Source organism: Salvelinus sp. IW2-2015, unplaced genomic scaffold (genome assembly GCF_002910315.2).
Source record: "Salvelinus sp. IW2-2015 unplaced genomic scaffold, ASM291031v2 Un_scaffold16356, whole genome shotgun sequence".
Classification (NCBI taxonomy): Eukaryota; Metazoa; Chordata; class Actinopteri; order Salmoniformes; family Salmonidae; genus Salvelinus; species Salvelinus sp. IW2-2015.
The window spans coordinates 40,639-54,186 of record NW_019957548.1 but is presented as its reverse complement, the minus strand read 5'-3'; the positions used below and the strand labels follow the sequence as shown (position 1 = coordinate 54,186).

Genomic DNA, 13,548 nt, shown 5'->3' with positions numbered 1-13,548 from the left:
TACTCTCACGAACACGGATTTTACAGATCGTTGTTTCGCTTGCAATGATCGGGATATGTGGTTGTTTTAGGGGAATGCAGTCACTTTCAGTAAGAGCCGCTAAAATTAAAATAGGATGTAAATGTTTACGCTTCAAAGTCAATCCTAAAACCGCTGTGACTTCTGAAGAAAATTCCATCCTGAAACAGTTACGAAATCTCTTAGTCATGGCAGATACTGTTGCTTTGATACTGTACAAATATTTGTTTTCATACTTAAGATTTTAAGATGGTAGTATCAACACAGGTAAATGATCAAATGAGAGATTGTTCTTGCTGCAACAGGGACACGACAGTTTAATACAAACAATTGTTAGGTAAACTGAAGTCATGGCTTTCACTTGATATGCATTGCAAATAGACATAACAATTTAATTGTGACCTTTTCTAAAATATATCATTTGGAATAAGCTAAAAGCGAACATTGTCTTCTGGAATAAGGCCATGGTGGTACTGGTAGAAGTGGCTCAGTTAGGGATGCTATGAGCCTGCGGTCTGTCCCTTGCTCCTGCTCCAAAGCCCATGGATCCAGAGAGAAATGTCTGGTTATTCTTCTGGGCCAGCTCAGCCTTCAAGGCTCTCAGCTCTGTGGCAGCCTGCTTCCCGAGCTAGGAGGAAATAAACAAGGAAGTACGTCAATGAAAAACATTGAGCACTGTCTGTCCAGCAAAGCTCTCCACCTCCTGCCCAAGTCCCATGTAAAAGTTGATAACTGACATTTCTGCTTCTCATATGAAATATTTTTCAACTGAGCCCTTAATTAACATACTGTAGTTTTTCCCCAACGAGATAAACAGGGATGGAAAAAATAAAGGAGAATTGTATTTACATTTGTAGAGTTATGAGGGAGTCAAATTGCAATTGAGATTTTAATACCTTGATCTCTGTGATGAGCCTCATCTTGGCATCATCCACCTTCCTCCTTAGGTTGTCAATCTCATGGCTCTCTGTCATTATCTGGATAATGAGCTCATTCTGAACATGGTGGGAAAAGTACCCAATTATCATACTTGAGTAAAAGTGAAGATTCCTTAATAGCAAATGTAAATGTAAAAAAAACATTCTGACATAATTTACAAACAAAGCATTTGTGTTTAGTGAGTCCACCAGATCAGAGGCAGTAGAGATGACCAGGGATGTTCTCTTGATAAGTGCGTGAATTGGACCATTTTCCTGTCCTGCTAAGCATTCAAAATGTAACGAGTACTTGGGTGTCAAGCAAAATGTATCGAGTAAAAATAACAATCTTTTATTTAGGAATGTAGTAAAGTAAAAGTTGTCCCAAATATAAATAGTAAAGTACAGATACACACAAACACTACTTAAGTAAAAATACTTTGACGTACTACTTAAGTACTTTACACCACTGTCTATAATAATGGKATGGTCTGTATTGACCACAATATGAACTTATTCCCTCTAGTGGATGTTGTGGCTCAGTCAAACTGACATTGTTGCTATGGCCTTACTGAACCAGAAACACTGAATCAACTTTGCATCCCACTAATCTGTGTGTTCACTTCCTTCACAGATTTAAAAGCAAAAAAATCATAAAATAAATGTGGTGGAAACTATCTAGCCAATGTTTGGGGAGGGGAGCACACTTCAGTTGAAGGACTGATTGTTACTTTGGTGCTCGACAATCTTTCTCGCGCCATCTGGGCTTTCCTCCTCCATCCCTCGCCTTTAGCTGTGGTAGGATGTTATTGTAGAATATCTCCAGCTCTTGACGAAGACTTCTCAGTGTGACCTCCAAAGGGGCTGTGGCCTTCTTGGTATCAAAATAGCTCCTCTTCCAACTGTCACGAGCTGGAAAACAACAAAAGCTCTCAGGGCAAATTGACTGGCTTTTGCTCCAGTGTCAGTTCTGAAACCATTTATTTCCAGAAAGAGTTTTGAAAAAAAAAGATGAAGGTTAATTGAGGAAGGAAAACATGATTTATTTGTTTTTTCTGTAACTCTTAAAGCCTGTAGCTAAAATGCTTTATAAGTTATAAGCATGTATGAGACCTTTGTTTTCTACACTGAACAAAAATATAACGCGACATGCAACAATTTCAAAGATTTTACTAAGTTACAGTTCATATAAGAAATCAGTCAATTGAAATGTATTAGGCCCTAATCTATGGATTTCACATGACGGAGTACAGATATGCATCTGTTGGTCACAGATACCTTGCAGAAAAGCAGTCAGTATCTGGTGTGACCACCATTTGCCTCATGCAGCACGACATCTCCTTCACATGGAGTTGATCAGGCTGTTGATTGTGGCCTGTGGAATGTTGTCCCAGTCCTGGATATTGGCAGGAACTGGAACATGCTGTCGTACATGTCGATCCAGAGCATCCCAAACATGCTCAATGGGTGACATGTCTGGGGAGTATACAGGCCATGGAAGAACACGGACATTTTCAGCTTCCAGGAATTGTGTACAGATCCTTGCGACATGGGGCTGTGCATTATGATGGCAGTGGATGAATGGCACGACAATGGGCCTCAGGATCTCGTCACAGTATCTCTCTGCATTCAAATTGCCATTGATAAAATGCAATTGTGTTTGTTGTCCGTAGTTTATGCCTGCCCATAACATAACCCCAGCACCACCATGGGCCATTCTGTTCACAACATTGACAACAGCAAACCGCTCACGCACATGACGCCATACACGCTGAATGCCATCTGCTTATTACAGTTGAAACCGGGATTCATCGGTAAAGAGCACACTTCTCCAGTGTGCAAGTGGCCAGCTAAGGTGAGCATTTGTCCACAAGTCGGTTACGACGCTGAATTGCAGTCAGGTCAAGACCAGTGGAAGCGCTTCAGGGGAGGACCATCCTCAGGGAATTTCAGAAAAATTTAAAGTGAAACAAAGTTAAACTTTTTAGATAAAACTACACTAAATATATTCACGTCACCAACTAATTGATTAAAAAACACTGTTTTGCAATGAAGTTCTACAGTAGCCTCAGCAGCACTCTGTAGTGAACCGGAGTACAGCTGGCTTCCGTCCTCTGAGTACATTGACTTCAATACAAAACCTAGAAGGCTCATGGTTCTCACCATCTTCCAAAGACAGAGTAATTATGACCACTTCCGCAGTACATACTCCAACCTATCAGAGCTTTTGCAGCATGAACTAACACCCAATCAAAGGATCAGAGAATGAATATAGTACTGAAAGCATAAGCTACAGCTTTCTAGCACTGCAGTGCTTAACATGTGGTGAGTAGTTGACTCAAAAAGACATTAGTTGAACAGTTTTGAACAAATACATTTCTAGAGAGATTTCGTAGTATATCTTTTTTCACTTTTACTTGCTTAGCTAGCATCAAATGCCGCTAGCTAATTTAGCCTACACAAACACCCGGCTCAAACAGAGAGGGATGCTATGTTAGCTAGCTGGCTGTCCAACACTGGAACTCTTCCAAGTCAAGGTAAGCTTTTGGTTTTATTAATTTATTGCCGCCCGTGGGTGTAACTACTAAACTGCTTGCTGCTGACTACACTGTACTGCATGTTTGTAGCAGGTTTACTAATGCGTTAATTCTTGTAGCTATGTTGACTATGACATGACAACAATGTGTGTAGTGGTTAGCGCTCATGATATGAAGGTTTGGCTTGGAAAGGTTTTTTCACCTGGTCACAGACAGCTGATGTGTTGTCTACTGATGTCCACATGCGAAGGGAAAAGGTGAGAGGAGGAGAGTGCGTAGTAGATAGACAACGAGCTGTTTGTATGTGGCTGCTATGAAAGTGAACTGTGTTTGCGTTTAATCCGGTGTATTCATTGCGCCGATTCTGTTGAAGAACATTTCTTAAACGGAATGAAACAGCGATAAACATACCTGAATTTGTCCAATAGAAACTCGTTTGCAACTGCTGGACTAATGATTACACCCTAGATCAGCTAGATGCAGGCAAACGTGTGCAAGGCGACATTGAATATGTCCCTGTCTGTCACCTTGACTACTCAGTTCTCTCGACCTGCGCACCTACGTTGTAAACTTTCATTCATAGGCTAGATTGTAGCAACCTCATGATGGGTACAGGGAAAATTAGAGTATCATGTAGTAGCCTAAACCTATATTTATACATTGAGCTGGGTGAATGGAATATGAATGACAGTCATCCAATATGCTGTAATAGAAATAAAGCCATGTTCATTAAAAAAATATCATCCTCCCTCATGTTAAACTGCACTGACCACCACTGGTGAAGACAATTAGCATGCAGATGAGCTTCCCTGAGATGGTTTTTGACAGTTTGTGCAGAAATTCTTCAGTTGTGTGAACCCACAGTTTCATCAGCTGTCTGGGTGGCATGTCTCAGACCATCCCGCCGCTGAAGAAGCCGGATGTGGAGGTCCTGGGCTGGCGTGGTTTGTGGTTGTGAGGCCGGTTGGACGGCCTCTAAAATAACGTAGGTAGGTGGCTTATGGTAGAGAAATTAACATGAAATTCTCTGGCAACAGTTCTGGTGGACATTCCTGCACTCAGTATGCCAATTGCACACTCCCTCAAAACTTGAGACATCTGTGGCATTGTGTGCTAAAACTGCACATTTTAGAGTGGCCTTTTATTGTCCCCAGCACAAGGTGCCACCTGTGTAATTATTTAATCAGCTTCTTGATATGCCACACCTGCCAGGTGGCTAGATTATTTTGGCAAAGGATAAATGCTCACTAACAGGGATGTAAACACATTTGTGTACAAAATAAGAGAAATTAGCTTTTTGTGCTGGGATCTTGTATTTCAGCTCATGAAAAATGGGACCAACACTTTACATATTGCGTTTATATTTTTGTTCAGTATAATAAGGCTCATAATGTTATGCCACTCAGTGTATAATCTACAATTTTGCGGCGATTTACATTTTATGCTGAAAAGAAGTGAGGCGTAAATGTTGCATGCAACTGGCCACTATATTCCACTGTGTTTTTTATTTCTTTGTAGTTTATTTTCCCTGTTTTTGTGTGTTTTGTGGTGTCCGGTATCCCTGGTATACCATGCTGTCACAATGCATATGGTGTATGCATTTGTAGGTCAATTTAGAAACTATAATTATTTTTGGCCTTGCGCAGTGAAAGCCCAACCTTAGATATTCGACATGCTTCTTATTGTGGGGCTTGCGCAGCATACTACTTCTTATTCACGCTACGCCTTTTACACTGTTTAAGATAGAAACGCCATTCCAAGTTCAAAACGTGAGTAACGGTCTAACTTTTTTGTCCCCCCATCCGCTTTCGTGGCATTTCCTCAAGATTCTAAAGCTCCCCATTGTGACATAATCACTTCCAACGGCCATTCTCGAAGTGAAATCATGCAGCTTTTGACTCAAATCAGCTAATTATTCCACTTTGCAACAACTTAGACAAAGTTAAAGTGTTCCCGACTTCATCTAGTTCTCTGCTGCTCAAATATGGCATTAGGACAAAAAATACTATTTTGAGAAAGTTACAGCAGGTTAAGTAACTTAAAAAAATATTCAAAGGTATTATATCTTCCTCTATTTCTCTGCTTGTCAAATCCCATCGCCTGTCTCTTTCTAGCCACAGCTCTCTGTGTTATTGAGATTCCAAAACTAAGCTTTTGCTAGGATACTCAGACACAGAGAGGGCAAAAATTATGAGGAGAGTGAAGTGTGACCATAATTACTGACCACAACCGCACAAATATTGACCACATATTGACCAAAACAATGTGATCATGATCATGAAATCATGTGATTTCTCAAGATTCTACTGCTCCCCATTGTGCCATTCATTCTCTGTAAATGAAATCATGCAACTTTTGACAGAACTCAGCTAATTATTCCACTTTGCCATTTTAGTAACTCCATTTTACCAGGTGTTCTTCCAACTTTTCCCAAACTGCCATTTTGACCACTAACGCAACAAGTTAGAGAAAAATTTTCAGAGGTATGAAATCTTCCCCTACTTCTCTGCTTGTCAAACCCGAAAGCGTGTTAGAAATCGTATGTACCAATCTCTAGGTAGAGCCGTTTTAGTAACCCATCGCCCGCTATCTTCTAGCCACAGCTCTGTCATCTTTGCGATTCCAAAACAGAACTGTTGCTAGGATACTCAGACACAGAGGACCAAAATTAGAGAAGTGACCACAATTATTGACCATATAACAATTGAACCACACAACTACAGAATACAACCACACAACTACTGAACTCAACTACTGACCAAAACAAGTGACCACAACCACACAACAACGTACCGCAAAAACACAACTGCTTACCATATCTAGTGACCACAACCACACAACTTCTAACCACACAACTACTGACCACAACCACACAACTTCTGACATCTAGTGAACACAACCACACAGCCCCTGACCTCAACGACATAACTTTTGACTGCAACCACATAACTGCTTACCACATCTAGTGACCACAACCACACAACTTCAGACCATATCTAGTAACCACAACCACACAACTGCTTACCACAACCACACAACTTCTGAACACATCTAGTGACCACAACCACAGAACTTTAGAACACAACCACACTACTGCTTACCACATCTAGTAACCACACAACTACTGACCCAAACTTCTGACCTCAACCGCACAACTTCTCACCACATCTATTAACCACAACCACACAATTACATACCGCGCCCACACAACTTCTGATCACACATTTAACTACTGACCATATCCACACAACTTTTGACCACAACCACACAACTACTGACCTCAACCACACAACTGCTTACCACACCTAGTGAACATAAACACACAACTTCTGACCACAACCAAACAACTGCTTACCACACCTAGTGACCACAACCACAACTATTGACCATAACCACACAACTTCTGAACCACATAACTACTGACCCCAACTTTTGACCACATCTAGTCACCACAACCACAAAATTACATACCACAACCACACAACTTATGACCATATCCACAACTTATGACCATAACCACACAACTGCTTACCACATAACTTCTGACTGCAACCACACAACTACTGACCACAACCACACAACTGCTTATCACATCTAGTGAAAACAACCACACAACTTTTGACCACAACCACACAACTTTTGACTACAACCAAACTTCAGAACATAACCACACAACTACCGACCACAACTATTGAACCACATAACTACTGACCACAAAGTCTGACCAAATCTACTGACTAACAATGGGAATTAAATCTAATTTCACAATTTGAATAATATAATCAAAGTACACATTTTTGTACTTCTTTCACTACCACAACTACTGAACCACATAACTACTGACCCCAAATTCTGACCTCAACCGCACTACTTCTGACCACATCTAGTGACCACAACCACACAACTCCTGACCTAAACAGCAAAACTAATGACCTCAACCACACAACTGCTTACCACCTCTAGTGACCACAACCACATAACTTTTGACCACAACCACACAACTGCTTACCACATCTAGTGACCCCAACCACACAACTTTTGACTACAACCACACAACTATTGCGCACAGCCGCACAACTTCTGACCATATCTAAGGACCACAACTGACCACAACCACACAACTTCTGACCAAACATCTAACTACTGACCATATCCTCACAACTTATAACCACAACCACACAACTACTGACACATTTAGTGAACCCAACCACACACCTTCTGCCCACAACCACACAACTACTGACACATCTATTGAACACAACCACACACCTTCTGCCCACAACCACACAACTACTGACACATCTAGTGAACACAACCACACCACTACTGACACATCTAGTGAACACAACCACACAACTACTGACACATCTAGTGAACACAACCACACCACTACTGACTACGTGAACACAACCACACACTACTGACAACACTAGTGGACACAACCACCACAACTACTGACACATCTAGTGAACACAACCACACCACTACTGACACATCTAGTGAACACAACCACACAACTACTGACACATCTAGTGAACACAAACCACACCACTACTGACCACAAACCACAACGACCTTCTGACCACAACCATTACCAATGACTGACACATCTATTGAACACAACCACACAACTTCTGACCACAACCACACAACTACTGACCTCAACCACACACCTTCTGACCACAACTACCACAAACTACTGACTACAACCATAAACTTCTGGCCACAACCACACTACTACTGACCCAACCACACAACTACTGACCACAACCACACAACTACTGACCACAAACCACATAACTACTGACCTCGACCACAATTGCTAAACACCCTCTAGTGACCTCAACCACACAACTACTGACCTCAAACACAACTACTGAACACCTCTAGTGACCACAACCACACAACTACTGACCACAACCACACAACTACTGACCACAACCGCCACTACTACCTGACCACAACCACGCTACTGCTGACCACAACCACGCTACTGCTGACCACAACCACGCTACTGCTGACCACAACCACGCTACTGCTGACCACAACCCCGCTACTGCTGACCACAACCACGCTACGCTGACCACAACCACACAGCTGCTGATCACAACCACACTACTGCTGACCACAACCACACACCGCTGCTTTGGGGGGACCCCCAAAAAAAAAAAAAACCCCCCCAAAACACCCCCAAAAACAGGCTGCTGAACCCTATAATGAACACAACCACACAACTACTGACCACAACCACACAACTACTGACCACAACCACACAACTACTGACTTCGACCACAATTGCTGAACACCTCTAGTGACCTCAACCACACAACTACTGACCTCAAACACAACTACTGAACACCTCTAGTAACCACAACCACACAACTACTGACCACAACCACACAACTACTGACCACAACCACACTACTACTGACCACAGTCGCACAACTACCGACCGCAACCACGCTACTGCTGACCACACCCACACTACTGCTGACCACAACCACGCTACTGCTGACCACAACCGCGCTACTGCTGACCACAACCACGCTACTGCTGACCACAACCACACTACTGCTGATCACAACCACACTACTGCTGATCACAACCACACTACTGCTGACCACAACCACACAGCTGCTGACCACAACCACCCCGCTGCTGAACACCTATAGTGAACACAACCACACAACTACTGACCACAACCACACAACTGCTGACCTCAACCCCATAATTGCTGAACACCTCTAGTGACCAGAACCACACAACTTCTGACCACAACCACACAACTTCTGACTACAACCACACAACTACTGACCACATCTTCTGACCACAACCACACAACTGCTGATCACTCAACTGCTGACCACAACCACACAACGAATGACTACACAACCACTGACCATTCATCTACTGAGCACAACTGACCACAACCAAACAACTTATGATTACAACCACACAACTTCTGACCACATCAGGTGACCACAACCACACAACTGCTGACCACAACCACTGACCACAACTGCTGACCACAAATGTTGACTGCTGACCACACAACTGCTGACCACAACCACACAACCGCTGACCACAACCAGACAACCGCTGACCACAACCACACAACCGCTGACCACAACCACACAACTGCTGACCACAACCACACAACTGCTTACCACATCTAGTGACCACGGCCATGCAACTTCTGACCACGACCATGCAACTTCTGACCACGACCACGCAACTTCTGTCCACACAACTACTGACCACAACAACTGACCACAACCACACAACTGCTTACCACAACCACACAACTACTGACCACTACTACTGACCAAATCTACTGACCAGTAGTGACTATCTGTGGGAATTTAAAATGATTTCACTTTTCAAATAATATAATCAAAGTACAACTTTTTAAACTTTCACTACCACAACAATACTTTCAAAGAGCTTTAGCAAGCCTCACAACTTTATATGTAAAGTTACAATCTAGTTATTATTATTATGACCATGGCAAGTATGCATCACAATAGTAATGTCTAAGTTGTAGGGCAGGTCAGTAACTTATTTTGCTGTGCCCTGTCGCACAGATTATTTTATAGTTAAACAAACTAGTTGGTATTTAATCTGGATCATAATGAGATGCTAATATTAGAAGGGGGTCATACGTGCTTTTGTCATATCCTGAAACGAGGGTGCAAAAGAACTAGTCCAGACATACACCACCTTGATTTCGACGGTGTCTGTTCTGTGCCAGCAAGTCTTTTCCTTTTCTCAGCAACTCTTGTCTTGTCTGTTCTAGTTGCTTTCTCTCCTCTTTTGCCATCTTAATTTCCTCTATCAGTTCATCTCCTGAGGGAGGGAAGAAACATACCATGTCATTTGCGCCTTACATTTCAGCAACAACAATATGGATGACTGAGACATAACAGAAATGCCTGCTTACTACTTGATAGGAAGACCGAGGCAGCCGTTTTACGAGTGCCCAGGGTTGGGGCGGGGGGTGGAGAGGTGTACTGTGTAGGCATAGTTACTGGGTGTTCAGGGACCTACATGAAAATAAATTATTGTTAAAACAATTTCATTTTTTTGTTGAAGCAAATTGATTTCGGTGTGCATGCCAAGAAAATAGTTGAAGTACTCCTCGCTGCTTCTCCTCTAGACCTATTTCCCTGACTTAGACCCCCTTTCTAATTCAAACCCACTTGCTGGCTGTGGAGTTTTGAAGCAGTAACAAAGCCACACAGTATTTTACAAGGCGCTGGTAATTTCCAATAAAACTACTCTTGAGTTGTCTCAACAACCTCTCTTGGTGTGCAGTACTTGATGGAACTACACCTTTAAAAAAAAACGATTGAATGGGCTTGCAGATGTTCAATAGTCTGGCTATGACAGAAAAACATGGTAATTGTAACTGATTTTGGCATAATGTCATTTCAGTAAGTATGTAAGCAGCACGCAAGCATCTCTTACCTCATTTTTTTGTTTATTCCTGGTATACTTCAGTGTCTGTGCATCTATAGATTTACTAAACCTCCAAAGCAAGAAAAAAAATGTTGGCCTTATTTATTTTAAATGACTCATCTAGAAATTCGGTGCCTGTAACCAGGGTTTAAATTGCTCTGACGGTGTTAGAGCTCTTCCTCTCTGTTATGGCAAAAGTGTTCCTTTGTGTGTTACCTGTGTGGGGTGGGAGAAAACACAGAATCCTTATCTTCCAGTGACTCTGGAACCCCCGAGTCGCTGGCTCGGTTTCTCTTGAAACGCTGTTTCTTCTTAGCCGGTGCCACCTTCCCCACAACTGATTCTGTCAAAATGGATTGAAAGTAAATGGTTGTAACAACATCTCTGTCTGTTACAACAAGTACAAGGTTGACTTGCTTTTCAGAGACGTCAGTTTAAAGGGATAGTACACTCCAAAATCTAAGTTTTTCAGACAATTTCATACCAGACTCAGAGCACTTTTCAGGTACGAACTCCCCCCTCCAAAAAAAATAAACGGATTTTGTAGTGAGCTATCGCTTTAACTCTCACCTTTAGCCTCTATGACACACTGGGGTGGCCCCTGGGCTTGGGCCTTCCACAGGAGGTGGTCATCCTCAGCGCACCCAGGCTTCTGAGAGGAGAGAAGGTCCTCCTCGTTCTCCTCTGTGGAGCTATAGCTCTCCTCTTCCGCCGCCTCCTCATCGGGGCTGGGGGAGGGAGTGGGCTGTGGCTGGAGACCCTGGGGGATCTGAGGGAATTTAAAAGGCTCTTTTGTCCCTGTTGGCATTCCTTGCACTCTGGCAGTGTAGTAAATCTGGGGGTCTGTGGAGTGGGTGTTGGGGGTGAGGGACTGTGAACAGACACTGTTGTCGATCTCCACCCTGGGCAACAGATACAGCTCTGGCTGAGGGGCCTGGAGAGTAGGAGAAGATCATGACATAAGGACAAGGCATGCAGCAAGCGTATTATAAATAGATTTCTTTCTTTCACTTAAACAAATATTATACTATCTACAGTATATATACAATATATAAAAAATATATATATTTAAATATATAAATAAAATATATTTTAACATTTAAGCGGAATGTGCATACATATGGAGGGGCAAAATACTTCACTTTCAGATCCCTTTCTTGTTTGGCTTTGACCTATTTAAAAAAAAGAAATACACATGCAATGGGACAATGAATCACCTCATGCCAGTTTTCCAAATAAAACACAAGTGATAAGCAATTGTGTCCCTGAACCAGGCTCGCTGTACTCACCAATGCCAAGCTTCGGCCCACACATTTTAAAAATGAAAACTTGTCAATATCTCTCTCAGCTCCGAGGAGAATGCCAAGCTCACTCCTGAGAGTTCTGAGAGATGTATCAGGATACACCCTGGAATGAAAACAACAATGTACAGTGAAGAGGCACTATGTTCAAAACCATTTTCACATCAAAGAAATATGGGTGAAGACGACAACCATCAAAGTATCTTGTTGACTGTTTAATCTGCAGTTTTCTTTACCTCTTCTGTACATATTTTCTATGAATATTCCTACAAATTGTAGGCTATACTGTTCTCATTATTTGCAGTAACCATATGCCACTTCTGAATAGAAAACATGTCATAAATATCTCACCTGATGAATCCAGTAGATATGAAGCTCTCTATGGCTTCAACCGGCACTCTATTCAGTTTTAAGTTCCACTGTTCATTTGGTACAAACAGCACATGGAGCTCAACAAACTAATAAGAAAGCAATCGAAATTAATACGTATTGGAGCTTCTTACACTTTGCCCTAACAGGCATTGGTTTTCCAAAAAGCAAAGTTCACCAAGAAAGAGGATATAAAGATTCTTGCGGTAGACAGATGGTGATAATCTTCTGTCCTGAGTACATAAAATGTTTTTTTTAAATTCACGACATAATGGTGCAATGTATAGCCTACATACCTTTCTACTTGTTTGTCGTCTCTCTTCGGGATATCTAATAGACTTGCATGAGTACTCCATTTTCAACAAGCCTCACCTATTCTAAGAAGTAATCTGTTTGACGAAGGCATCAAGTTTTTCCATGATAAATGCTGTTATTTTCACAGGATAAGAAGTAGGATACAGGCTGGTTTCTTCTCATAAAAGCTTGTGAATGTGTTGTGCTTTGCTTGTCCAGGGGGCGGAGTGGAGGAGTGGACTGCTAAGTAACAATCTCTTGTTAAATCAAACAGAGCCAATCGAAGCAATATCTTTATGGATGGCAGAAACGGTTGTTGCTCCGCTGCAAGACACCCAAATAAACATTAAAACATTACCCGCTATAAGGTGGAGATTGTAATAGGGTCATTGTTGAATAGCGGTGGCATTTGAGAATAGCATTTTGGAGAAAAATAATAATAATGAAGCGTATTTGGGTACATCTTTTAAGAGTTTCATTCTAAAACACTACAATGCTTTCATAAAGCATTCACACCCCATGACTTTTTCAAAATGTTGTGTTACAACCTGGATTTAAAAAGGATTATATATACATTATTTGTCACTCACCTACATATAATATGCCATGTTTTTTTAAATGTTTATAAATTAATTGAAAATGAAAAGATTAAAT

General features: G+C 41.8%; 1 protein-coding gene and 1 long non-coding RNA gene across 2 annotated transcripts; both read right to left on the bottom strand.

Annotated features, from left to right (window-relative positions):
* Window positions 1-405: 405 nt before the first annotated feature.
* On the bottom strand, window positions 406-13,201 carry spata1 (spermatogenesis associated 1). Its single transcript, XM_024146306.2, is given in 13 exon segments — window positions 406-646; window positions 915-1,013; window positions 1,667-1,711; window positions 1,714-1,847; window positions 10,193-10,318; window positions 10,413-10,515; window positions 10,940-11,000; window positions 11,147-11,273; window positions 11,501-11,864; window positions 12,049-12,102; window positions 12,220-12,337; window positions 12,583-12,689; window positions 12,897-13,201. Coding segments are annotated over 13 exon segments (1,539 nt in total). The 5' UTR covers window positions 12,957-13,201; the 3' UTR covers window positions 406-505.
* LOC139027437 (uncharacterized) lies at window positions 7,925-10,186 on the bottom strand. Its single transcript, XR_011479517.1, has 3 exons — window positions 8,747-10,186; window positions 8,039-8,419; window positions 7,925-7,968 (listed from the first exon to the last, which is right to left on the bottom strand). It is a non-coding gene; the product is annotated as an uncharacterized lncRNA (long non-coding RNA).
* Window positions 13,202-13,548: the final 347 nt, after the last annotated feature.